Source organism: Phasianus colchicus, chromosome 6 (genome assembly GCF_987193195.1).
Source record: "Phasianus colchicus chromosome 6, bPhaCol1.hap1.1, whole genome shotgun sequence".
Lineage (NCBI taxonomy): Eukaryota > Metazoa > Chordata > Aves > Galliformes > Phasianidae > Phasianus > Phasianus colchicus.
The window spans coordinates 36,582,546-36,608,083 of NC_143441.1; the positions used below are offsets into that span (position 1 = coordinate 36,582,546).

General features: G+C 40.1%; 1 protein-coding gene across 16 annotated transcripts in view; it reads left to right on the forward strand.

Annotated features, from left to right (window-relative positions):
- Positions 1–25,538, forward strand: part of KIAA1217 (KIAA1217 ortholog) — a 345,028-nt gene that overhangs the window by 245,892 nt on the left and 73,598 nt on the right. For all 16 annotated transcript variants that reach the window (XM_090142968.1, XM_090142967.1, XM_090142969.1 and 13 more), the window contains 2 exons: positions 6,932–7,127; positions 22,856–23,054. In XM_090142968.1, coding sequence (XP_089999094.1) covers positions 6,932–7,127; positions 22,856–23,054 — 395 coding nt within the window. The remainder of the gene's footprint in view (positions 1–6,931; positions 7,128–22,855; positions 23,055–25,538) is intronic.

A 25,538-nucleotide genomic window follows, 5' to 3' on the forward strand; every position in this document is an offset into this window, starting at 1 on the left:
GCGTGGCAGTCAGCAGCAGCGGCTGTCCTCGGGATTAGAAGAAACGGGACTTGGCGGCCGGCCACAGCAGGGAGCACGCAGCTGGCCATGCAAGGCTCCTGGGAAAACGTGTGGATTTTTCACATGGTTTGAATGTCATTCCTACCTAAAAATATGGCTATAAATCCTGACAAATGATGAGACGTGATTTTTTTTTTTTTTTTTTTTTTTTTTTTCTGTTGAAAGAAAGGAACCATGGTTGGCATCACTGTATACGGAGAATGCTGGTAAAGATTCTTCCATAGGCAGAGAGTTCTGCCTTCAAACATATTCACAGAAATGGGTGAGGCATCCCTCGCTGCAGTGGACTGAGTGCCTCCCAGCGGGACTGACTGCAGCGAGTTTTTGTGTATGTGAGCGTATCCCAGTGCATTCATTCCATAGATGTAACATGAATTTAGGTGTACATAGGCGTGTATAAGCATTTAAATTTTCTGACAAAGTACTATGGAAAACATTGTTATAATAATTTCTTAATAGTAAGAACATGTAGGTAGTATTCATTTTCGCTCCAGCAGCAGTTATGTCACTAGTCCAGACAAGTAAAACCTTGTAGTTGGGATCGTATAGGACCCTGAAGACTCTATATCTTTGGAAGAAGCAGATCCTTCCTTCAGACAACGGTAATTTGGAGCTGACACAAATGGGATGAGGAAATATGACTGCTATGGTAATAAGAGCACATGTGCTGTGACAATATTTCAGAGTTAATAAACTCATCATACGTTAAACACAGCCTGTTTATATGTGCATTTGCAGTCTGTTTTGTATCCAGGAGCCGTCTTTGGCACAAGTCACAGGAGAAACAATCTACCTGAAGGTCACGAAAAACACATCTCCATTGTTCTTTTTGTTTTTCTTCTCTTTTTTGTTCTTTTTATTTGTTTTTTTGAAATGTTGGGAAGTAAGTCAAATGTTGGTTTGCTTCCTTGGCCTGTGCTAAGTGTGTTCTCCAGAGTGCGTGCTTAAAAAGAGTTATTTTATGAGGGTTGTATTATTTTCTTTATATCTTTGTTTACCATTCATACGCTGCCAGGGGTGCTAGCAACTCTGAAGATGTACACGATAAGATGATTCTCCTTAAGAGATAACTTTCAGTCAGGATAAGGACCAAGGAAGTTCCTGGAGATAGGAAATAGAAAGTGTAAATTGATCAAGAGATAAAATTAAATCCTTCTTCAGGTAACGGGTACATAACCTGCTAGGTTATTTTTGTCTGTGCAAATGTGTGAAGTGAAATTTGCAGCCTTTTGAAAAAGAAAAGAATGAAAATAAAATCAGAGATATTGATTAGTGTGGTAAGTAACAGCATAATGTGCGTGGAAGGAAATTGTGGTGAGCAGAGCAATAGAACTCATTAGGCCAGAGGGTGAGCACGGTGGTGATAGGCTGATGGTTGGATTAAATGATCTTAGTAGTCATTTCCAACCCTAATTATTGTGTAATTACATGATTCTATCTGGGCATACCTGGATGCAGAGGAGGGCAGCAGGGCAGAGGCAGTGGTTTGGTGGCATGTGGGGGCATCTCTAGTGCCCTGGGACTGCTTGCCACGTTGACATCTCTGCCACATTTTACTTTCCTTATTCGGGTACCTCTGGTCTCACTGCTCGTTATTTGAAATCTTACTGTGTTCACTGAGCCATGTACTTCTTTGCTTCTTTTTCCAAGTCAGTGAAAGAACAGCAGATACAGTACAAGTGCATGCTTTGGACAAGCAGTGACAGCCAGCCAGCAACAGTGAGGCTTGATTAGCTGTAGCTTTATTTTTTATCAAGTCCCAAGAACAGGTAGAAGATACCGGATCTTCTGTAACTGCTGTATGATACCCTGAAAAAATTACCGAGATGTATGTCCTTGTATTCCAAAGGGATTAAATAAAATCATCATCTCAAAACACTCTGTAATCATATCTAAGTTTTCACCAGAATTTTTCATCTTTTGGCCTTTTTGTTTCTGCTGAGCTTCCTACCCAGTACTAGCATGGACGTTCAGCTCAGCTGGCTGAAACATCAACTCAAAGCAGTCTGCTCACATAGCTGTGGGGGAAGACTGTGTCTGACTGAGGACATTATGGCCTGAGCAGTGTTGGTACAGGGGAAAACAGAGCCCTGCTGCTTTAGCTCTAAGCCTGCTTCTGTTTTGGGGCACTTATCCCAATGGTGTGCCTAGGAAAGTGCTGGCATTTCCTTGGTTTTGCATGTGTGTGTAGAGTATCTGCTTACAGCTGTCCTGATTTTAGACAGTACTCCTTCTTTGCGAGCATTCTGACTTCTGTGCAAAGTATTGTGTTTCTTGCTAGCAGGCATATTTAAAAAGTAGCCACCTTGGTGTAGTAACGTCCAGTTCATTGCTCATACTGGATCTCTGCAGCATGTAGTTACAGTGCCAGCCTGTTCCAGGTGCAGCCATCCATCCACTCTGTGACTCTGCCTGTGTTCTACTTCCTGAAAGATGAGCTGTATGGTGAACACTTATTTTGTAAATTCTTATCCTGCATACTAGTTCCCCATAATTAAGTGTTTAAAATTTTGGATAATTCTAAATACAGTAATGAACATGCTATAGAAATATACGTAAGGTATGATTTAATAAGATTTCTTTGCCATCTGTCTGATTTATCTGATTTAGTAGTCACCACGCTACAAGGGTTGGGTGTTGCTGAATGCTTCTATCTTGCTTTCTTTGTCGTTACAAGTCTGTGCAGTTTATGGCTCCGTAAATGTTGCTTGTTCTCTACCCACCTCATGGGCTGGTTTTCCAAAGTTCTGCCTAAGGAAGCATTAAGCATGGTGCTCACTGCTAATGATAAAAAATGTTTTTTGATCACATGCGTACTGGTATCTCCCAGTAACTTGAATAGCCCCTGTTGCTGTGTTTGAAGGTTTTTTATAATCTGTTTAAAATTCAGAATTACATCTGAAATATGGTGTTTACATGAGTTGAGCAAGAGAAATAGCATGAGATCTTTCATAAAAGGTGTTTGTATACACAGTGGATTTCATTAATCATAGAATAGCTTGCATTAGTCTTACATTTGTGCAACTTCGCTTTCTAGAGTGGAAATAGTATGGATTTATACCATATTAAGAGTAGGACTGGGCTTCATATCTGAGCAGAGTGGAATGAGGACTGCTGAAAGGGATGTTTTTAGTTCAGGGAGATGTGTCAGACCATATGTTGGGTGCTGAAGAATTGCCCCGGGGACAGCCAAAGAAACATAACGTTGCTGAGGTTGTGTCCATCTGTGCATTGACAGGACACACTGGGCACAGCTGAGATTGTGTCTAGTTGCTTGTGGTTATGGCATTATCTCTTTACTGCTTAAGTATGCACCTGTTCATACACATAGATAGCGTGCAATGGCACGACTCTGATGGCATCTGGGGGTTCAACTGAAAGAGAAAAATAGAGGAGTGAGAAGCAAAATAAGCTTGATTATCAGAATATTTTTCTTAAAAGTAATTTCCTTCTCAGCAAAACAGATCTTTTGCAGGTTGATTTTGTTGCTTTTCTTTGCGTTCTGATTTATTTTTTTAGTTATGACTTTCTTGAAGATGAGAATTATCGCGTGCCTTCTAGCATCCTATGAATAGATACATACAGGTTAAGTTATTAATCACTGCAAGGGGTTATGAAGCTGTAATGACATGGTAGTACTCCTGCAATATGCCTGTGTAAATGAAATACAAGAGCTGCTCCAAAAGTATTGTCTCCTTTTTCGTTATGTTGGCCCATGACATCAGTGGTGGATATTGGTGGTATGGCAGTAGAGGTGATGATATTCGGTTACGTTTTGTTGCCATGTGACAGATGGCAGCAGAGGGGCATTATAACAGAACGGTGTCTGACATGGAAGTGTGTATGAAGCAAATGGGTGACATTCAAATTATTTCCGCATGGAAGAATTACCTACTCACATTCACGGATGCTTGCTGAAGGTTTATGGAGACCAAGCAGTGAATGTGAGCACAGTGAGGCGGATGGCGTGTTTCAGCTGTGAAGTGAGCGATGTGAAAGACAAGCCACGTTCTGGACAGCTATGCACAGCTGTCACACTAAAAAATGAAGAGCATCTCCATCAGCTCATCCGTGCAAATCAGCAGATTATGACCAGAGAACTATATATGTAGCTGAATATCAGTTTCAGTGTTGGAAATGACGATGATGCTGGATTATCACAAAGCTTGTGCCAAGTGGTCCCACAAATGCTCACACAGAAACAGAAAGGACATCATTTGCAAGTTTGTCAGGACATATTGAATCAGTGTGAAGCTGGGGTTGGAGCTCAGTAATCCTTGAGGCTCCTTCTAACCCAAACTGTTCTATGATTCTTTGAGGCTGAAGGTGGCAGTTTTCAGGATCGTATCGTTACTGGTGATGAGATGTGGTGTCAGCACCCTGAGCTGGAGTCAAAACAGCAGTCCACAGGGAGGCAACATGTGAATTCCCCATTGAAGGAAAAGTTCAGGATGCAGCCATCAGTGGTCAAAGTGATGTGCACTCTCTTTTGGCATAGAAAAGAGGTGATCATTCTGGACTTCCTGAAATCCAGACAAAGCACCAACTCTGACCACTACACTGCAACACTGTCTAAGCTGAAGGCACAAGCTTCCAGAGTCAGGCCAGACAACAAGACATCCTTTCTCTTGCAACACAGTAACGCCCGGTCCCATACCAGTTTGAAGACAGTGGAGCACATTACCAATCTTGGCTGCAATGTCCTGTCACACCCACTGTACAGTCCGGATTTTGTGCTTCCTCAATGCCATCCATTTGGGCCAATGAAGGATGGACTGCATGGACAACATTTTCCTGGTAATGATGACATCTATATAGCAGCTGTGAAACAGTGGCTCACCTCCATGGGTGCAGATTTTCATATGTGCAGCGTTCAGTCTCTTGTTCATTGCTGGCAAAAATGCAAAGCTAATGGTAGTGACTATGCTGAAAAATAGCATTTTGTAGTGGAATATTTGCTCTATTAAATAATATTGTTGTGCTTTTTGTATCTGTTGTAGTTTCCATGGAAATAAATAAAGTCATTTTTTTTTCGAGCGACCTATGTACTTCACAGTGATGATTTCCAAGCCATTTTGGAAAGCTGAATGAAGAAACAGAGTAATCGAATTCTTTGTGTTTGCAAGTCACTTGTCACCTCTATAAGCTTTCAGACACAGGATCCTGTATTTACAACCTGCAGACTAGTGCTGACCATGTCAGAGGCACTTCAAAGCATACTTTAGTTTACTGAGAACAAATGTTGTTAACTTTAACTCCTGCAGAAATTCAATGCTCTTGAACAACTTTATTGCAGGACATTGAATAATACTTAATATTTTAATATTAACATTTCAGAAGTGGAGGATTTAGCTTCCTCATGAGATATTTCTGGTTTATTATAGTTGGTGAGCAACTAGACAGCTTAGCAACAACGAGCTTCTATAGCCAGCTAATGAAAATCTAATAAAAGTTCAAATTCTTCATGCTTTCAAGGTCACATAGGGAGTATTATTTGATACATGCCATTACTGAAACAAGTTCATCTCATCTTGCTTAAAAAGCAACACTGAAGGAACCAGATGTGAACAAACATACCACATCTTGGCTTTCCAGAAAGAAGGAAAAACTTTTCTGGATCTTGACAGTGTCTTCATATGTGGGGTTGGAGTTAATTTTAATACAGGAGATTTTAAATGTGCTATCATCTGGCCTTGAATGATAGGGAAAAGTAAACTGTGTATTTTATGGTATCTTGTCTCTGGTGCAACTTAAAGGCCTTTAAAAAGTTTGTATTTACATATTTGTTTTGGGATGGTAAGTTTGCTTTGTTTTAAATTTTTGCTTGTACAGTGTCTGTTCTAGTTTGTTATGATAACGAATTTGCTTGAGAAACTGGAAAATTGTTCTTGCAAAGTAACTGTAGCATGTGGTTGAGGGAGTTTCACTGAATGGAGCAAACAGTACTGAGTGTATTTCTTCATGCCAGCACTCCTTCATTTGTAGTCAGCAAAAATTGTTCAGGACGTTGTGTTTCCTATTGAGTGCATTTTTATTACGCAGATCTTACAGTGATAGTGTCAGTGGAAGCGCACAGAAGAAACTCTCTGTCTTCTACTGAGAGTCTGTCTTTTCAGTTACTGTGTTTAGCAATTTAGTAATTTGATTGCCCAATAAAATCATAGTTAATTTGGTCAGTTAGTGAAGATGTTTTTTATATGTGCTGATACAACAAAAAGCAAGATAATTATATATATGACTTCAGATAGAAATTTTGGGTAGCTAATGTGGCCTAGCTGCATGAGCTGCACCTTTCATGGATGTCATAGCAGCATATTTTGAGACTGATAGTTTGTGACTGTATCACAGAATTTCTTTTCAGGGTATTTTTCTTAGTAGACTGGTCAACATAAGAATAGTGTTTTAAATTTTTCTCTGTTATAACTTTAAGAGCAAACAGCTTAAGTGACACTGACATGCTACTGTGCTACTACTGTCCTCTTCATACTTTCATATGCTGAAGGTTTAAGTGGAAATTTAAGAAAGCACAATGAATACCTTTCTGATCTTAAATGTTCAGTATGTGTATGTGTAGACATGCCTATGGTGCAGTGGTTGTTTGAGCATCAGGGAATGGCATTACCGTACATCTCTTCAGCACGTCTTGCCCTGAGGGCCTTGTTAGCAATGAAATTTGCAATGTGAATGCACAACAATAAAATCCTTAGCAGAATACCTGAGGACCCTTATATAATCTACACAAGAGTGACCTTCAGCGTACCACTGTTTGTAGAAGTTTGGACTTCTTCCTTCTCTTCTTTCCCCTCCTCCCCCCTCCCCCCCCAAATATTCTGGTTCCAGTAGACAAATAATGCTATACTCTGTTTTGCAGACTAGAAGCCCGAAACCATCGCAGAGCCCACAGCCCAATTTGGGAGACCAGACAGAGCATCTATCTGAAGCATCTGCTGATTCCTTGGAGGCCATGTCTGAGGGTGATTCCCCAGTTCCCTTCTCAAGGGGCAGCCGTACGCGGGCGAGCCTTCCTGTGGTGCGGTCGACCAACCAAACCAAGGAGAGATCACTGGGTAAGCCCTGCTTTACTCCCTCTTCTCTCTACTCTGAGCTCATACTTTTTATATTTAACATAGGCTTATAAAATATAAAGACTTTGGTAGAAGGTTACTTTTCAGAAATAAGCTCAGTATGGGGTATTGGCTAACCTGGGAGAATGGTGAGATTATTTTTGTAGTATCACAGCCTACTGTGTGGATGTGAACTCTGTGTAAGTCTGTGCCCACATTTTCTGACAGGAGATACTGGCTTTGTCTCTTCGTCATCTCTTCCAAGCTAGACCTAGGCTAAAGCAATCTAGAAATATCATTGCCTGGCAGATTTAGTTCTCAGAGGAAAGATTTGGTATTTGAACAAGAGAATGTGAATAGATACATTGATGGAAATGCCCTTTTCTTCAGGGTAGTGCCTTTCCACCTGGGCGGTGACATGACTGACACAGAAACAGCTCCACTTGCTGCCTTTTTGTTTGTTATTTCCATATCTGAGAGCTGAACTGAAATGCATTTTAAGCTGGAGCTGCTGTGCTAACAGTGGGTGCTATCTGGGAGACTTATCAGCTGATGGATGGAGCAAGTACTGCCTGTTTTTTTGAGGAAAGACACCAGAGGGCGGTTAAGCTGTTGTGTGCGGGTTGCTGAGAGGTATGTTTCTGCTCAGAGGCAATAAACAAAAGTGCTATTTTCCTTTAAAATCTCCTCTTCCAAAAGAGAGTGACATAAAACGAAGGCTGGGCTCTAAATCATTTATAAGCTTGTAAGCTTATCACTGTACTTCACTTATTCCTCAACAAGCTAAGACAATTTCTGTCAAGTGTAATGGTATCTGAAAAACAAAATAAATAGGAAAAAAAGCAGGACAGGGTGTTGGGTTGGGGGGCAGAGCAGTGTGGTGTTATTAAGGACTGGGCTCTGCTCAGTGATGCCCATTGGACTACTGACACGTTAAATACTCAGACCTGCACAGTCATGCTTGCAGTGCATGTCTAATAGATGAGCAGAGGACTCCATCTCTGTCCATGAGTCATGTTGTCTGGGGAGTCTTCAGTGTGGCTTGTTTTACACCAAGGATTTCTGTGTTTGCCTCAGTGTGGATCAGGACTTGGAAGGTTTTTTGTGTGATGTGGGATCCAGCCTCTCCAAGTGGGTTTCAGCGGGTAGTCAGCATCATCCATCAGCACTGGGATCTCCTGCATGTACATATGCTCTCCCTAGGTCACGTGGGAAACCTCAGTTCTGAGATATTCTGCATGAGGTGCAAGCCAAGAATTGATAAACAGCTTTTCATTGACATCAAAAGGGATGGCCTTCTGTGCACTGGTACTTTGTGCAGTGTTTTCTTCCCAGAAACTGACCCAGAAAAACATTTTTTATTGTCAGTATGCAAAACTTCTTAAAATGACAGTACACTCACATGCTCGTCACTACAAATAAGCCTGGTGATAGGAACATAAGGAAGGCCACACTGGATTAGACCATGAGTCCTCCTGGCCCCACATTTTGTCTGCAGCACAGCAGGGACCTTAGGCAGCTAACCAAGGCAAGAGTAAGAGTGTAGGTGTGCTCCTTCCCCTGACTGCTCTCCCACCCTCAAGCTATCTTCAGCTTGGAGATTTCCTGGTTACGGTTCCTGTCTGTGTAATAACCCTCTAGAGATGTCTCCTCCAGGTACTTGTTCAGTCTCCCTTTGAACTCATGTAAATTTTTTGCATCCACAACACCGCAGCTGTGACTTTGGCAGCACGTTTTATTGGTTTACTAGCCAACCAACCATTGCTTTTCTTTTGCTTTGTTTTGTATTTGCTTATCTTGTCTTCATCTTTGTCCTTGTGCTGGAAGTGACAGCAAATATTAAATCCCTGTCTGTTCCCCCAGGCCATCTCTCAATTTACAGCTCTCTGTCATGTCCCTCAGGACATCTGTTGTCCAGGCTGGGAAGTGCTGCGATAATCACATGTTCCTTACCCAGAAACCTCCCCATACTTTTGATTATTACTACCATTCTTTGAGTTTATTTTGGTTGGAGAGTATCTTTTTGCTGAGATGTAAGGACCAGAGCTGCAGAAGCTCGCTATTATGTAATCCGTTTTTAAATACCATTTTTTAACATCTGTTGCATATACTGAATTGTATTGACTCCTGATGGAAGACTGTCACGTGAAGGTGTACCATTTTATTTAACAGGAGTGATTCAGACCACACAAGGCATCCCATCTCAATCCATCATTCCTACACTAAGCCAGTCCGTGCTCTGGTTTATCCCAGCACGTGTGGGCAAAATGCAGACAGAAGAAGAATATATACAAAGGAATGTGATATGAAACATTTGGCTGAGGGGTTTATAGATTTGAAACTGGAGCAAAATAAGACATTTCCCAGTTCTGTTGGAGGAAGGGTCATGGCTATATGTGTAGCTTATGGGATCGTCACACAGCCAAATAGGAGACAATACATTGTCACCACCCACAGTATGTCATTTCCAAGTTGCTTCAATGGCCTATAAATAGCAAGCAATTTGTTTGAAAAGATAATCTAAAAATGATTTTAAAATAGTTCAATTTTAGATTGTTATTCTTCAGTTAATTTCTATTACAGCAATATCTTTTTCAGTCTTTTCTGCCAGTGTACGCTAACGCTGCTGTGAGCAATGTGCTGAAGTATTCCTGTTGGGTTAAGGGCAGTGTTGTTTTAAAAAAACAGGAAAGTGTTTATAATCTTAATTTTAAAAGCACTCTGAAAATAATTCTCTTCATCTGATTATAAACAACTGTGTATAATCATGTCCCTTTCCAACTCTGTTAATTTTTAAATTTAATCTAATTTAATTATAAATTATGTTTTAATCATCAGCCAACATATTTTATTGTGGAAAATGATTAGGTTAAGTGAATTTTTATTTATTTTGCGTGTAATATCTCAGTGCCATTATTTTTAAAAATAAATGTTCTCTCTTTGGAATTCTAATTCTTCTACAGCTTCCTATCTTACTAACTGCATTTGAGATGGTTTGTTTTTAAACTGTGGTCTGAGTTAACATGGAGCCGAAAAGAATAGCAGCATTGAGTTTTGGCTGCCCTAACATTGTGGTTGTGTCAGTCAGGACTGATCAAACAGGACATGGTGCTCTGACATGTGAAGCTGTCTCATGCCATGAGGAGCTGACCCAGAAATCAGTATTCTAGTTCTTAGTCCATGTAAAATTTCAGCCACAGCTTTTGAAAGGAAGGTCTCTTTTGGCTAAGAGGTCCTTCAGAAATTGGCACTTCTCTCATCAATGTGCAGCCTGGAGACAAAGCATAGTATTAGAATAAATTAATTCACTACACAAGAGAAAATTAGATGTATTTTCAAATGTCTGTTTGAAAGCTGGGATTTCTTCCAGCATGATAACTGTGGGAAAAAAATTATCTAGCAAAACTGTCAGAGTGAGAATCAGCTGAAACCTGGACAGCACTCAAAAGCTTTCAACAGACCTCACTTGCAGTTCGCCTGAAGGAAGCAGAGCCCAGCAAGCGCCCAGCAAGGCCACTGCAGCAGCAAGTGGGTACAGTGAGGGCTGGCAAATATTTCTGCTTGTAGTATCTCTCATGTAACACATTTTTGCACAGGATAGGCCTGGTGCTTTGTAGGGGTGGGTGCTGGCATCCTCTGTGGTAACAGAGAGGTTGACATGATCGTTGCAGCCCCGAAGGGCAGGGTGTGATTGCCAACCTCCAGCAAGGGAGGAAGGGAGAATGTGGTGGTAGCAGCGATTTCCATAGAAGCACAGACATTTGGGTTTGAGAACTGAGGGAAGGAGAAGGATGGAGCTCAGTGACTTGTGGGCAGTCGGTTGTCTGGCTGCTGCAGGCATAGTGGCTGACAAGCACAGTGTGAGTGGGCTCCTCACTCCAACTCTGTGCCTAAAATTGGGTGACACAAAAAGGCCTCTGCAGAAATGTCTGATCTTGCCAACATTTGCATTTTCTTTGCCTTCGGAGGAATTATGACAGCAGTGAAATTACATAAATGATTAAGGATTGGCATGAGGAAGGTCTTAAACAGTCATGGAATATTTTGAATATTTTTTGTTAGCCCCCTCAGCCCCCTAGTATCAGCAGGCACAAATTATAGAGTCCATTAATTTTACTCCTGCTTTCTATGGAAATGCTGATTATAATGCTAACACCTGGATCTTTTGCAGCAGTTCTTGCAGAAGTTCTTAAAGCCTTTTCAAGAGAGTTTCAGGGCCATAGTTTATAAGAATCATAGAATGGCTTTAGTTTGAAGGTGCCTCAAAGATAATCTAGTTTTACCCCCTGGTGGGTGGGGTTGCCAGCTTCTAGATCAGTTTGTCCAGGGCTGCATCCAGCCTGGCCTCGAACACCTCCAAGGATGGAGCATCCATAGCTTCTCTGGCCAGACTGTTTCAGCACCTTACCACTCTCAATAAAAAACTTTTCCCTTACATCTCATCTAAATCTTCCCTCCTTTTGTTTAAAACAATTCTTCCTTGTCCTGCTGCTGTCTGCCCATGTAAATAGTTGATTTCCCTCCTGTTTATAATCTCCCTTTAAATATTGGAAGGCCCTCCTCTAGACTCTCTCCAAAAGCTCCACATCTTTCCTGCACTGGGGTCCCCAACTTGGATGCTGGATGGGGCTTCATGAGTACAAAGTAGAGGGGGACAGTTACCACCCTCACCCTGCTGGCCACCCCTCTTTTGATGCAGTCCAGGATCCTGTTGGCTTTCTGGGCTATATGTGCACACTCAGTTACCATTTTACTTTTGCAGAAAGAGAAGCAGCTTGGTTGCTGCCACCCAATAGTGGAAATAACCGTGTATATGGAATGTACTGTGCGTATGGAATGCACTTTAAAACTTACTTACACAGAAAAAAGATAAATAGTAAAGAAGCAGACTTATATTGGTGGTAATTAATTGTTATTTACCATTTATGAGCTAGAAATTAAAGCAGGCATGTTAAATCAGGCAGAAAATTTGTGAGCCGGCATAGATTTTATAAGAGAAGTCTGTATTTATTAGCAATGGAACTGTCCCCTTGGATTCCTTAGAGCAGGACTGAAGCCTAATGAAGTCAGTGGGAGCTTCAGCTTAGTTCATGGGAGAAAAGCTCCCTGGGAACTGCATTTCAAGTTAAGACTGAGGAGAGCTTTAATGTATTCAGTCATCTTAAAGAAATTTTCCCTATCTTGTCTTTTTACAGTGTATGCAAAGCAGCCAACATGCAAAAAGGTCATGTAAATATTTGCAGTCATGGTCAGATACATTAAAGTAAGCTGGCAAGTCTGTAAGAAAAACAGCCTGAAACAACTAGTTCCAGTTACGGAATTGAAACAGATCCTAGGAAATTAAAATATTGCAAGGTAGCAGCAGTTACCTCAGTTTGCCATCCAACTTCAGTTTCTTTCATGTTTCTTCAAATTATAGCTGAAGTTTTTGGAGTTGGAAAGAAAATAAAAACCACCTCTTACGTGAAATACTTTTCAGCAGGAGACCAAAGGAAGGTAAACAATCATACTGACATATAGTAGTGCTGAGGGTTTTTTCTGTTTCATTTATTGTCCCTGCATGATTTGTGAAAGACAGCTATATGGAACAGTGAAATATGGGCCACCCCAGGCATGCTCTTGTGCACTCACATTTATTCTTTACTTACCAAAGCCTTCCTTTTATACAAGATCTTGTGTGTACCTTAAAAAAAAAATATTTCCAAGAAGCAAGGTCTTCTTTAGTACATACTGTCTCAACAGAAGCACATCCTGTCTGACACTAAAAAGCTGATTGACAATGTATTTTAGATGCTGTGTCACTCTGGATCTGAATTTGACCCCACTGCAATGGGGTGTATCAGTGTGGTTCCAATGAACTCATTGCAGTGATACTGGAGTAGAAGATATGTAGTGTGTGAAGTAAAACTATTATCTGTGCTACCTTGTATCTGTCATTACTATGTCTGTTAAATGTTTTCTGAATGAAATCTTTATTATTTATTTGCACTGCAGTAATTCTAAAGGACTTCCAACTAAAAATGTGACCTGTGTTGGGTAATATGCATAATGAGAAAATGCCCATATTGGACTTTGCAACATAAATAAAACCCAAATGAAAAGTGGTGAAGATAAAGGGGGAGGCAAAGTAATTAGGAATCCAAATTGAGAAAATATACAAAGCTATTTAAAGATGGCAGTGTGTTCCCTGTTTTCTGCAAATCATACCTGCAAGAAGTTGCAAGTTCCTCATCCTGCTCTATCACTTCTAACTCAGATTCACAGCAGCAATTTGTTTTGTCAGCATTTGGTGTCTTCTGGAAGAGGGATCTGGCAGCTGGAGTAGCTTGTACAGGCCATACTACCCTGCAAGGAAAGGTAGGCATCAAATCTGGTATAGGAGCTACTGCTTGGACAAATTTAATCAAAGTTTCACTTTAAGTAGAATTTATAAATCTAACTCTAATCCGTTTGCACAAGGGCATGCTTAAAGCCAAAGAAACAAGCAAAAAAAGGCAGTGCAGTTCCATGTGTTGTGAGAAGTTCAAGAATTTGGCCAAGCAGAGGACTGTAATGCTTCACCCTCAGCACAGTGCACTTAGGAATCATTGCCAGTGCTGACAGCAAGTCTCTGAATGAGAACAGTTCTAGGATTTAGTCATTGTCCCCACTTTTTCTATTTTTAGGTAGTGATTCTAATGTTATATAGAGCTGGGCCTGCATTCAGGTTTCTGTTCTGAAAGGAAAATACTGTCGTCTCTTTGCTGTCATGTATGGCTGTCTCTTGATCTGTTTTTTCTCATTTGCATTTTTTGCTATAAATTAGCCTGAGTTAAACAGAGGATTAGCGCTGCACCAGAGTCTGATCGATAGCCTGCTGATTAGGGTACTTTCTTGGGATAGTAGAGTCAGTGATCTGAACAACTTTCAAACTGGAAGTCTGTCTGGATTAATTTTTAACTGCTCAAATGTTTCATAAAAGAACTTTTGGTACCATTGCTTCTGCCCCGTTACTTTCTGTGATGAATATACTGGTAGTGGGGATGAGGGAGAGCAATGGATATTGTTAGCTGGTGTAGGGAGCCTGCTTTGGCAGGGGGGTTGGACTCAATGATCTCTGGAGGTCCCTTCCAACCCCTACGATTCTGTGATTCTGTGATTGTTTAGCGTGGCTTTAGAAAAGATTTTAAAGGTTTTCACACACCCGTTACTGCATTATTATAGCCACACTGGGGAGAAAGAGGTACCCTTCAAGATGGGTAGGGCTTAATATTTCCATGTCCAGCTGGTGGCTGGTTTTGAATGGTCTTCCTCAGGAGTGGGCTCTGGGGACAGTAATTTGTAACAGCAAACAGGCTGTTGAGATGGAATGAACCAGGGTCAGGGTCTGAGTTAACACTAACCGTGGGAGACCTTTCAGTGTGCTGGGGAGTCAGCCTGCCACTCACTGGAACCACAGTGAGCCAGAGAACTGAGCTAGCAGGAACCTTGTGATGCTCAGCAAAGGGAAATGCAAATGCAGCAAAGCATAGGGAGGGAAGATTGCTTTGGGAGCAGCTTTGCAGAGAGGACTTTGGGTCTAGCAATGAAATGGCTATAGGTCAGCAGTGAAAACTACGTAAATGGCTATATGAACAGAAACTTAGATAGCAGGAGTGATTATTCCCTTCTTATTGGTATTCGTGAGATTGTACATTGAGTATTACCTCCAGTTTTGGCTTCATTAGTATGAAAAAGATAATGGCAAACTGAAATGACCCCAGTAAACTGACCTCTTGGCAGTCTTCTCCTTAACTGTGCTAAGTTTGCTAGTCCAAGATCCTATTTAAATGTAGGCCTTAATGACAGAAGAAGTCAAATTGCTTGTTAGAACTATAGACGTGGATTTCTGGTGTGATGTGAGAACCAGACATGCTCTCACATGCTGGTTGCTCAGCCCCTAAACTTGCTACTGACAGCAGAGAACTCTTTGGAAATTAAGTACTGAAGACAATTCCCATGGTTAACATGGAGGATTTGTTAAATGTGGTGGAACTACCAATCAAGTATGGCCTGTGAATATGGAGGGATTAGATGGTCAGATTCTGCCCTTGCACACATAACTTCTACATGGTTTAATACTAAAAAACAGGCTTATAAGCAGCAGTTACAACTCAAATAATGTGTTCTTGATAGAGGTGGAAGGAAATGCAAGCAGGTACCATCTGGCTCTTTTTGCTTGTTCTAGGGAAAGAGCAACCCTGCCCATGGCAGGGAGGTTGAATCTAAATGATCTTTGAGGTCGTTTCAACCCAGGCCATTCTATGATTGTATGATTACAGGAAGCTTAATGTTTTTTTGATTTTTTTTTTTTTTTTTGTTTGTTTGTTTGTTTGGGTTTTTTTGCTATTGCCTCTATAAAAGTTAAAAGGAAAAGCATCACTGCATAGAACTCTTGCTTATGGTGTCAATAAATGCTTAACATGTCTGCGTAGCCTTTGGCAGACACATCCTGTGAAGCTGTACTAGCTTGCTACCTCTGGCTGGGAGCCGGCTGGCCAGGGCTCACGGCTTCTGCAGAGGCCAGGGGCTCAGCTTCTGGTCAACAAAAGCAGCACAGCTGCTACACCCTGATAGGAAAGTCCTGTGCCTGTTTGTGCATATTGCTCTGGTTTTGCTACACTAACTGTTCGGTGAGTGTGAACTGCAGTCTGTCAGTATTGCATGGCAAAGCCTGTGGTCCCTCTTAAAAATAGCTCTGGGACACATGGACTTCCTAGTTCGTCTCATTGAGTTGTTCAGTCATCAGTTTCTTCATGTTTGGTCATTAAATGGGCTTTCTGTGGGCTTTCTGTGTTCCTCCAAGTTTACTGGCATCTTTTTATAAGTTAGGAGTATGAAAAAGTCATTTTGCTGGTCAGTGAAGCTATTCTGGCAAGAGCAGAGGTTTAGATGCAATTATTATCCAAAAGTCATCTGTCAGATCAGTGTTTTCCACCTGGCAAAATGGGTTAAATCAAAATATTTCCCCAAACTCTCTAGCTTACCAAAATAACTGTCTACACTTGACAGGCTGCTAACACAGGTATATGATAGTCTCTTTTGCCAATATTTTTCCTGCGATCAGATAGAACAAATACAAGTTTTCCCTTGATAAAGAATGTTGTCAGTTGTCTTTTGGAATTTTTTAGCTTTTTATTCTTTGCCAGCTAAATGTGTTTATTTGTAGTGAAGTGCTTATATTGAGTGACACTTAAAAATCTTCATCTCTCACACCACTTTGATTGAAATTACCTGTAACTGTTAAATTTTCCATGTTTTTTTTTTTTCACTAGGTAGTAAGAATATTGCAGAATTACAGCAAGTTACAGTAGATAGCAACCAAGGATGAAACTGCAGTAAGAAGTACTACTGGACTAAATTCAACAGTTCCTGTTTTTATTAAAATTGATACAAATAACTTAAATACCTTGAGCAAAACTCTAGAGGCTATTTGGGAATAAAATTATATCAAATAAGTAATTTCTTTTATTTCAGGAAAATATGTACTTTTTGATTTTCTTAGTACCTGAAGACAGCTAAGAATATTTATAGACACATTATGAACATGGAAGATAGATTTTCAGCAGGGAGTAACTAATGGAAACTAATACAAGAGCTTCAGGCTAGAAATACCACAAGGGTCATGGCAGTGACCTCAGACTAGTAGAAAATGTATGTGGTGAAATAAGAGAGACAAGTCTTGTGGGTGTGGAAAGAAAGAACTGCTATTGAGGAGATTCTTCCACAGTGCTTAGAAGTGTTACTGGAATAAATTTGTACCTGCATAACTTTTGCAGAATTTGTCGATAAGGACACCAACTTCGTGTTATCTTTTTTTATTAGGTAGTGAGTGAAGAACAATAGGGGCTGTGCCACTCTTGGTTTTATATTTTATAATTGTGTCAAAGATAAACCAAAGGAAAACTGGAATGATCTCGGCGCTGTAGTTTAAAAAATTGTTAATCTAATTTTGAGGAAATGCTTAACAGTCTTTGTTGTGATCTTCTCTGGATAGCCCTGAAATGTTCCAACAGAAGTAGTCATCATTAAGATTTTAGAAGTTATCCTTAGAGTTTAAAATTGATACAGGTCTGAACAGATATAAACATGGATTCATTTTCTCCCTTCTGCGCTTGGCATTGCTGCTGACTTCAGTGTGAAAGAAAGTGCAGATGGAGCCAGTGACTCAATTGCTGTATGGTGGAAGATCAGGTTAAACCAGCATGTAAAGACAAAGGCTGTTCAGTGTCTCAGAAAGATATGGTTAAATGATGGTTAGGTAAAGGTAAAACTAATCTAATGACAACTGTATCAAACCTTAACACTATGCTATTTAGTTTACTTTTGAAAGCATAACTCAGCTTGATATCTGGCAATTCTTACTGTATTTCCTCACCGTGTACTCTATAATTTTTCTCCTTAAGATAAAGTTTTCTTTGCTAATTTATCTAATTAGCTGTTCACTGAACAAGTCCTAGAGGTCTTCCATACATATTTCTCACATTTTATTAATACCTAGATTTACGCCTTTGATTTAAAGACATTCCAGAGCTGCCAGTGCATCCAGCTTTTGATTGCTTTATTCCAACCAGCTTTACTAATTATTTGAAGCTTTCAGATTGGGCTCAGTATTTCCAGAGTTCAATAGAGTGGCTGCGCCAAAAGACAATTAACAGTGCCTTGTTCATGCCACTGATTTCCGTATCTGTGGGAAAGTTTAAATGCATTAGCACACAGCACCAAGCTTCAGCCAAATGCATTAATACGTCTCTTCAGGTGGGAGCCCATGGAATAAGATGTTACTGGATGTCGGATTTTCAGTACAGAAATTTGCAAGGTGTCTTACCTGGATGATGAGTTTCTTGTGGCTTCTCAGGTGTCTCAATTGACACCAGATCAAGCTTTGACTGTATTTTCTTTCACAACACTGAGAAGTTGCTTAACTGCTTTGCCTTGGTTTTCTTTACTTAATTGTGAGCATAGCAGTATTTTAACATTTAAAATTTATTGTGTGAGAGAATTAATTGGTATTTGTAAAGGTCCTAGATGATGATTTAATTATATTTGTTAACTTATTCTTGATCTGTCAGGTATTTAACTTTTCTTTACTGTTGAATGCTCCACGGTTTTCTGTCTAAAATGATCAATTTGTAGACATAATTCCTGCTCTGTAAATAAAAGCCAGTTATAGTTAAAGCTCTTCTAAGCATCCTCAAACTAGCTTTCAGCTGCCCAGTACTGAGGTCATTGCTAGCAGTAAAACCACGATAGCATGATGTTTAGTCTGAATTAGGTCTGCACTGTGGATTAGATGATGGTGCTGAGAGATAGAGATGTGAGCTGGGTGGTGTCATGCTGCTTACGTAGCATTAGTTTTTGCCATAAGGAATAAGCCTTTACCACTTGTAACTAAGGAGTTAAGAGCTTGCTGGTATGAGTATGGTACAGCTCCTTGCCCTGTAGACCTCCTGGACCCCACGAGTTCAGGTATGGTTCCCCATAATGTAAGCTTCCTCAGTGGCCCAGTGGATTCCACAACCAGCACCAGCAGATGTATCTGAGCCCAGCTCCCTGCTATGGCTCTGCTGTGGCTCTGGGAGCCGTAGTTGCAACATGGGCAGTCCCCAGAGCTGTGCTAGCTGAACTGAAGGCTCAGAGGGCCTGATCTGGGCACTCTCTTCACCCAACACTTGTGTAGTTGTCCGTGTGACTTGGCCTATGTAAAGCAGGTTAACACTGCACCTCACAGTACACTCTGCATATAGATGAACCCTGAGGGAAAAGGCTATTTTGCACCTCCTTCTGTCAGTAACCCTTCCTAAAGGGAGGAACAAAAAGTGGTTTGGCTTTGAAAGACCTCTGTATGCTGGGAAGGGAAGGGTGATCATGTGGTGTGTAGCATGATCATCAGAAGATCTGAATTGTATGCTTGTGAGCTTTACTTTGAAAATGGTCTTTCACCTCTTGGGTGTTTAATTTCCCCTTTTATAAAACATACTTTTCTGTTAACAGGAATTTTGTGAAGCAATTTAAGTTAAGAGGTTTTAAGTTTCTAAGGCCTAGCTTATACATAAATGTTTTTTGCTACAGCCTGTGTTTCATGCTGTAGCCCATTTCCCAGAGGATGAAGAACAATCAGAAATTCCAAAGGTGTTTCTGAACTTAAGTTAACCATAAGAATTCCCACTAAGAACAAGGAAGCCTACCACTGCAGTTTGCCCTGTAGGTGTAGAAAAGGCCAGGGCTGGCAGCATCTGGGAATACCCTGAGGTGGTAGTGCAGCATGGACAGACCTGGGCTTTGCAGAGTTTAACAGTGCAGTTACTCATGCACGCTGTTGTTACCTGTCTTCCTAGAGTAGCAGGGCATGTAATAGTCTGGTTTGGTGTGTGTTGTGTAAAACTCAGCATCATCTTCATGTGTCAGGTAAACCTACTGTAACAGAAGCATAAGTTCAAGAGGACTTGGACAGTATACAAAGACATTAACATCTCTTTTGTTTAGCATTCTTGCCAGTACCTTTGCTGACTTGTGCCCTAATAGAACCAGTACCAGAGTTATATTCTATTTCTTGCTTTAATTCTCCAAGGGAGTAATATTTTAGCTGAAAGTAAAACATACCTCAAAGCTTCAGCAGCTTCTACGAAGTTGGCCGTGGGGATATTGCCTGAGTTCAAAGTTTCAGCCCAGCAATGTGTGTGAGAAAGCTAATGTCAATTACTTAAAATAATGCATTTTGAAGTCTCTTTATCCCATCGTGCTGAAACTGGGTTTGTACGACTAAGCAGTTAGTTTTGTCAAATAGGAAATGCACTAAAGCATCATCATGTCATGAAACATATTGGTCACTTCAAGGGGAAAGGCAGTAGATTATTTAAAGGACTTCTGATTTAAGAGAGAGTAAGGAAAGGAGAATTTATTATGCCTTTGATGGTACATTTTACCCCTCCAGTAATACTGTGGTCAAAACATTTCTCTGAATTGTATGTTAAAGCTCTCTATTCAAAGTCAGGATCTTTTAGGGTTGCATGCACGTTTGTTTTGAAAATCGGAGACAACTGTAATATAATTTTGGATCAATATTTTGTGGAAATATTTGAGGACAGGCAGAGTCAAGACTTTTCTGGAATAAGTCATGCTTGTGAATGAGAAAGATTTTCAACTCTACCATTTCTGCTGTGTAATGTTTTCAGTAGCTCAATATTTTCTGCAATCTGTACAGATGCTCAAACTAGGCAGAAAAGAGAGTCACACACACTTGCAAAGCTATATGTGAAGTCTGTATTTTTATTCAGAATACACTTTTTTGCTGTTTAATCCAAGAAAGCTTCAGTAACAAAACATTGAACACGCCTTGTGTTCTAAGTTAAAATCTATAATCACAAATGAATAGGTTTATGTTCTTGGAGCAATTAATTAAATACGATTGAAAACATATGGTATTAAAATACAGTTAGTTCCAAATTCTATAAAATGTTTCACAGTAGTGAATATTTGAATGAGGACTAAAAAGCCATTTTTACCTTAGAAGAACATAGAGATATAAATGATGCCCTCAAGTTAAAAATAAATAAATCGTTTAATAACTCATGATATATTGGCATCCAAAATAAAATTTTCAGGAAATTTTTCTGTGAACTTTTCAGTCTGAAACGGTTTTTCAGCTGAAGGAAAATGGAAGTTTATATTTGAATTCCTAGAGGATCTGATTGCAATTTTGATAAAGGAAAAAGAGCTACTCTTGATAATCGTAGGGAAATGATTAAAACAGTCTGTTTTATAGAGGGGCCTAATGTTAAATTATTGAGTAATATTGAGTAGCTTGTTAAGAATTCTTAAAAAATTAATCTTTCTTTCCTAGCTGTGAAAGCTAGGAAATTACTTACCAACTGATTGTAGATAATGGGTATCTGTTCATTACTGTACAGCGATTTTGGACAGTGTAGTGTCAAAAATACTGAAGACTAAGAGGAAGGAAAGCACATCGTAGATTAAAATATCTTCTGTTCTTCTCACTGTATGCCTTTACATTCTAGAACTCTAGTTTTTCCTATTGTTTATGATCAGTGTTTGGAACTCAGGACTGCCAATCCCATTGTTGATGACTTTCAACTGAGAATGAGTAACCACCCAAGTTTAGTGATTTGGTGATAACTGATGGTAACAGCATTGAGGATCTTGAGTTCCCAACCTTCCTGTTTGTATTCCCAACCCTCCTGCTTGTATTCACCATGTTGACAGCATATGGTGCGCTTATGCTGCAATTATCATGATGGATTCAGTTTATGTAAAGTACCATGCCTAGTTTTAGTCTACCTGCAGTTGTTGGCGTACGCAAAGGTGTGGCAGCACAGAACTCCACTCAGGCTCCAGAGTCTGCCTGAAAATGTAATGAGGATGTGGCAATAGTTAAGTTTGAATGCTCTGCATCTGCCATTACATGCTAGCAGCATCCAGACTAGGTGGTGTAAAACTGCCTTGCTTCTACCTACATGACCGACAGTGAATTCACTGTCGATGTTTCTGTTATAACTATGTAAACTGCTCCAAAAGTAATTTGGCCTCCTATTTATTTCCATGGAAACTATAGAAGATACAAGGAGCACAATAACAGTGTTTGATATAGCAAATTCTCAGCTGTAAAACACTATACTTTAATATGGTCACCATCATTAGCTATGCATTTTTTTAGTATTGCTGAACAAGAGTCTGCATGCTGTGTAAAAATCCGCACCAGCGGATTTGACCCACTGTCACTGTCACCACTGCTTGAAATGCAGTGTGCTCACATCCACTGTTTGGTCTCCATACATGTTCAGCAAGTGTCTGTGAATGCCAGCGAGTGCAATTTTTTCCACATAGAGGAATTCAATTCCATACCTTTGCTTCACACGCACTTCCATGTCAGATGCCATTCTGTCAGACTGCCCCTCTGCTGCCATCTGTCACACGACAACAAAATGTGACGGGATATTGGTGGGAAGTTTCACCTCTACTGCCATACCACCACCATCTGTCTCTGATGTCGTGGGACAATAGGAGACATTACTTTTAAAGCAGTCCTTGTAGCTATATACTTTTTGTCTTTATTGATTAAGAATATCTGCATTTTGCAGTTCAGCATCTAAGACCACACTTGTCTCTCCTTGAGTGCTAAGGATGCCTATTAAGAGAGCTACAAAACTGAAGGGATCTGAAATTGTGTGTGACCTTAGTTTTACTCCTGCTGGGAGTTTCACCTACAAATTTATACTATATAATGCCAGCAAATTGAATTATGAATATAAAATTACCAGTGCTAAAATGGAAGTCTGTTTTCTGGAGGGGATTTGTTGGGTAAGCACGAGGCTAAGACACAAAACTTTTGTTTAAGGGAAAGTGGGTGATATAAAATGGTGAAGGTCTTCCTCAACTGCTTTAAAAATAAAAATACCTTTTGATTTACTAACACCTTCCATTGTAGAGCAGACATACTGCATTCCAGTAGCCTTCTTGAAGTAAACTTCTGATTTATCTAACTGAAGATCAGTAAAAATGGGATTCTCATCAAAGTGTGGTACTCTACTCCTATCCTATGTTGAAAAAACATTCTATTTGCTTTATGTGCAAGGATTGTGAGTTGATTTTTCTGTCCTCTGTATGGGCTTGACCCATGTTCCACATGGACTTGGAAGACCAGATCATTTATGTGCACTTATGAATAGTAATTTCCTATTTTATTTTACTTGTAGGTGTTTTATATCTTCAATATGGAGATGAAACAAAGCAGCTGAGGATGCCAAATGAAATCACAAGCACAGACACAATTCGTGCCCTTTTTGTAAGTGCCTTCCCCCAGCAGCTGACAATGAAAATGCTAGAATCACCTAGTGTGGCCATTTACATCAAGGATGAGAGCAGAAACATATACTATGAACTGTGTGATGTGAGGTAAGTATAAGAGGAATTACAGTGTTGGGTTTTGGATTTCTTTTGTTGTTGATGATGTTTTGTTTTGTTTTACGCAGTGCACTTAAAGATTAAAAAGGTGTGGAGCTGATAAGTATCTAACAGATAGAGGCTTGACACTTAAAAGCCTGTTCAGTGATATCTGAGTAATACAGGAGGCTTGATCTGGCATTGCCTTGAGCTGTAGGTGCAACATCTGTTGCACAAGCCATTGATGAATGCAGATGCATTGTATTCATACAGGTTCTCATATTTAATATTTTATTGCATTTTAGCTGAGACATAAATATTTAACATACTGAACACAAAAACTTGCAGAAAATACAGCTTTTTTTCTAGCAGAGCAACATCTCCAGGTGAGCCCAAAGTTTCAAAAATGAATGTTACTAATGTCCTCACAACACTTTTAATTATTTATTCTCTTACACTGCCAAGGATTTGTAGCATTGGTGACCACTGCTGCAGCAGCCTCACCACCTTCCTTTTGATGTCAGGATGCGCCAACTGATGCAGTCTCTTTCCTTCTCTACTTCTGAGTTCAGTCTCTGGCTAACATCTGGACGGTTCTTTCTGTCATCTGTCAGTCCTGATGTCTCTGTTCCTCAAGCAAAAGGATCAGATTCTTAGGGGACGTACCAAGTCCCAAATGATGCCATAACAAAACTCTAAGACATACTACAGGCATGTCACACTATAGAAGTGTTCAGGGAGATGTGGTGTGCTTTTGTGCCATCCTTCTCACTAGAGGCTATGAGGTAAAATAAAAGGACAGAAGACCCTGAAGGGATGAAGAAGAAAGTAGAAAAGATGTTTCCTTTCTGCCAGTCAACCTCTAGTGCGGGAAAATGATGTGAAAGTAAGGGAAGTGCATTGCCCACTAGTGCCTCGTTTCTTCTGGAGATTACTTGACTTGGGTACAAGTTGGGGTTTTTCTAGCATTGCCACTTCAAATTCCCCCATTACTCTTCTTTCTAGTCTTTGAACAGCATTGCACCTCACTTTTTCTCCTCTGTCTTGCTTTTCTCAGTCTCACTATCCAGTGTCTTGTCAACCAGCTTCATGGATTTCAGTTTCTGGTTTGTTTGGTTTTTTTTCTTTAATCTTTCTTGCTTAGCAGTCTTCCATACCATAGTTTGGCCTCTGTTACTCGAGTTTTAAGCCCCATCTGATTTATGCATCCTCATTCATCATGTTCTCAAGTTTCTTATACTTCAAGTAGTCTATTCACTATATCTGATCAAGTGATTAAATCAACATAGGTGTTACAATGTTTCTGTTGCTGAGTGCCTTATTGCCAGCTGTAGTCTGGCCCATCAGCTCTTTCACTTTATCACTCCATCTTCCCTTGAGTTTCAGACTAACAGTTTATGACTTCATCCCCTCCCTGCCCCAGTATTGCCATTGTTCATTATCTTAATACCACTCCACCTTTCTTCCCATTGCAGGCATCACTCTGCCAGAATCAAGCATAGCTCACTCTCTGCTTCCTCTGTTCCTATGTGCCTGCCTGTATTGTAGATCATTTCTAGAGGAAATGCCATATTCCAGCTGACTTCCTCTGTAGCCAAACACCCTCCTTCAGCTGCCACCCTCCTCAGTAAGGAAACTTCAATAAATCTAGTTTACTGGAGTCCAAAGCATGCAGTACTGGTAGCATTTTTAACACCTTTTAATGATTTCCACGTTTTCTCCTTTTCTGTTCCTTACTCTTTCACATGACCTTTACATAGCGTCTCCCCACAGAGAACAGATAAAAAGTATAATTTTCCTCTTCTTTGCTTGCCATCTCTTCCTTCAGTTATCTTCCTTCTTCCTTGCTTTATACGCAAGCATTTCAATTGACTCTAAGCTCTCCACTTGACTCATCTTCCTCTGTGCCTCATGTCTTTTGCCTTGTCTTCTTATTAATGTCTTGCTGTATTATAGTGCCTACTCTTTACATTGCAAACATGTTTCTTTGCCTCCCAACAAAACTTTCTCTGTACACAAAGTAAATTTCCACTGTCCACCCCATCATCTTTCTCTCCTGAGCTAAGCAATCACTGTAACTGCTGGTGGAGTTTTACTTGTTTCAATTCAGTCAATCTTAGACCCATTTCCACCCTCCTTGGGACTTCATTCTTTTAATTTCTACCTGTTTTTTGTTCCCAACTATTCCATTACGATTGTTCAAGTCACCAACTGGCTAGCTTTTGTGAACATTACACCCTTATTCTCTCAGATATCTGATGTATGTCATTGCTTTCTTCTTGGAACTCTGATCACCCTTTATTTCAAGGAGTTTTCTTCCCCAGTTTCTTACTGTTTCTCTCCTCTCTTCTTTCAGTTATCACTTGAGGGTCATATTCTCAAGCACTGATTTTCTGGTTTGTTGTTCTGTGAAAATTTACATGTGCCAGTGAAACTAGCTCAACTGTTGATGTCTTCCCTGTGAACATTTGCAACTCTGTGACATGAAACCTGCCT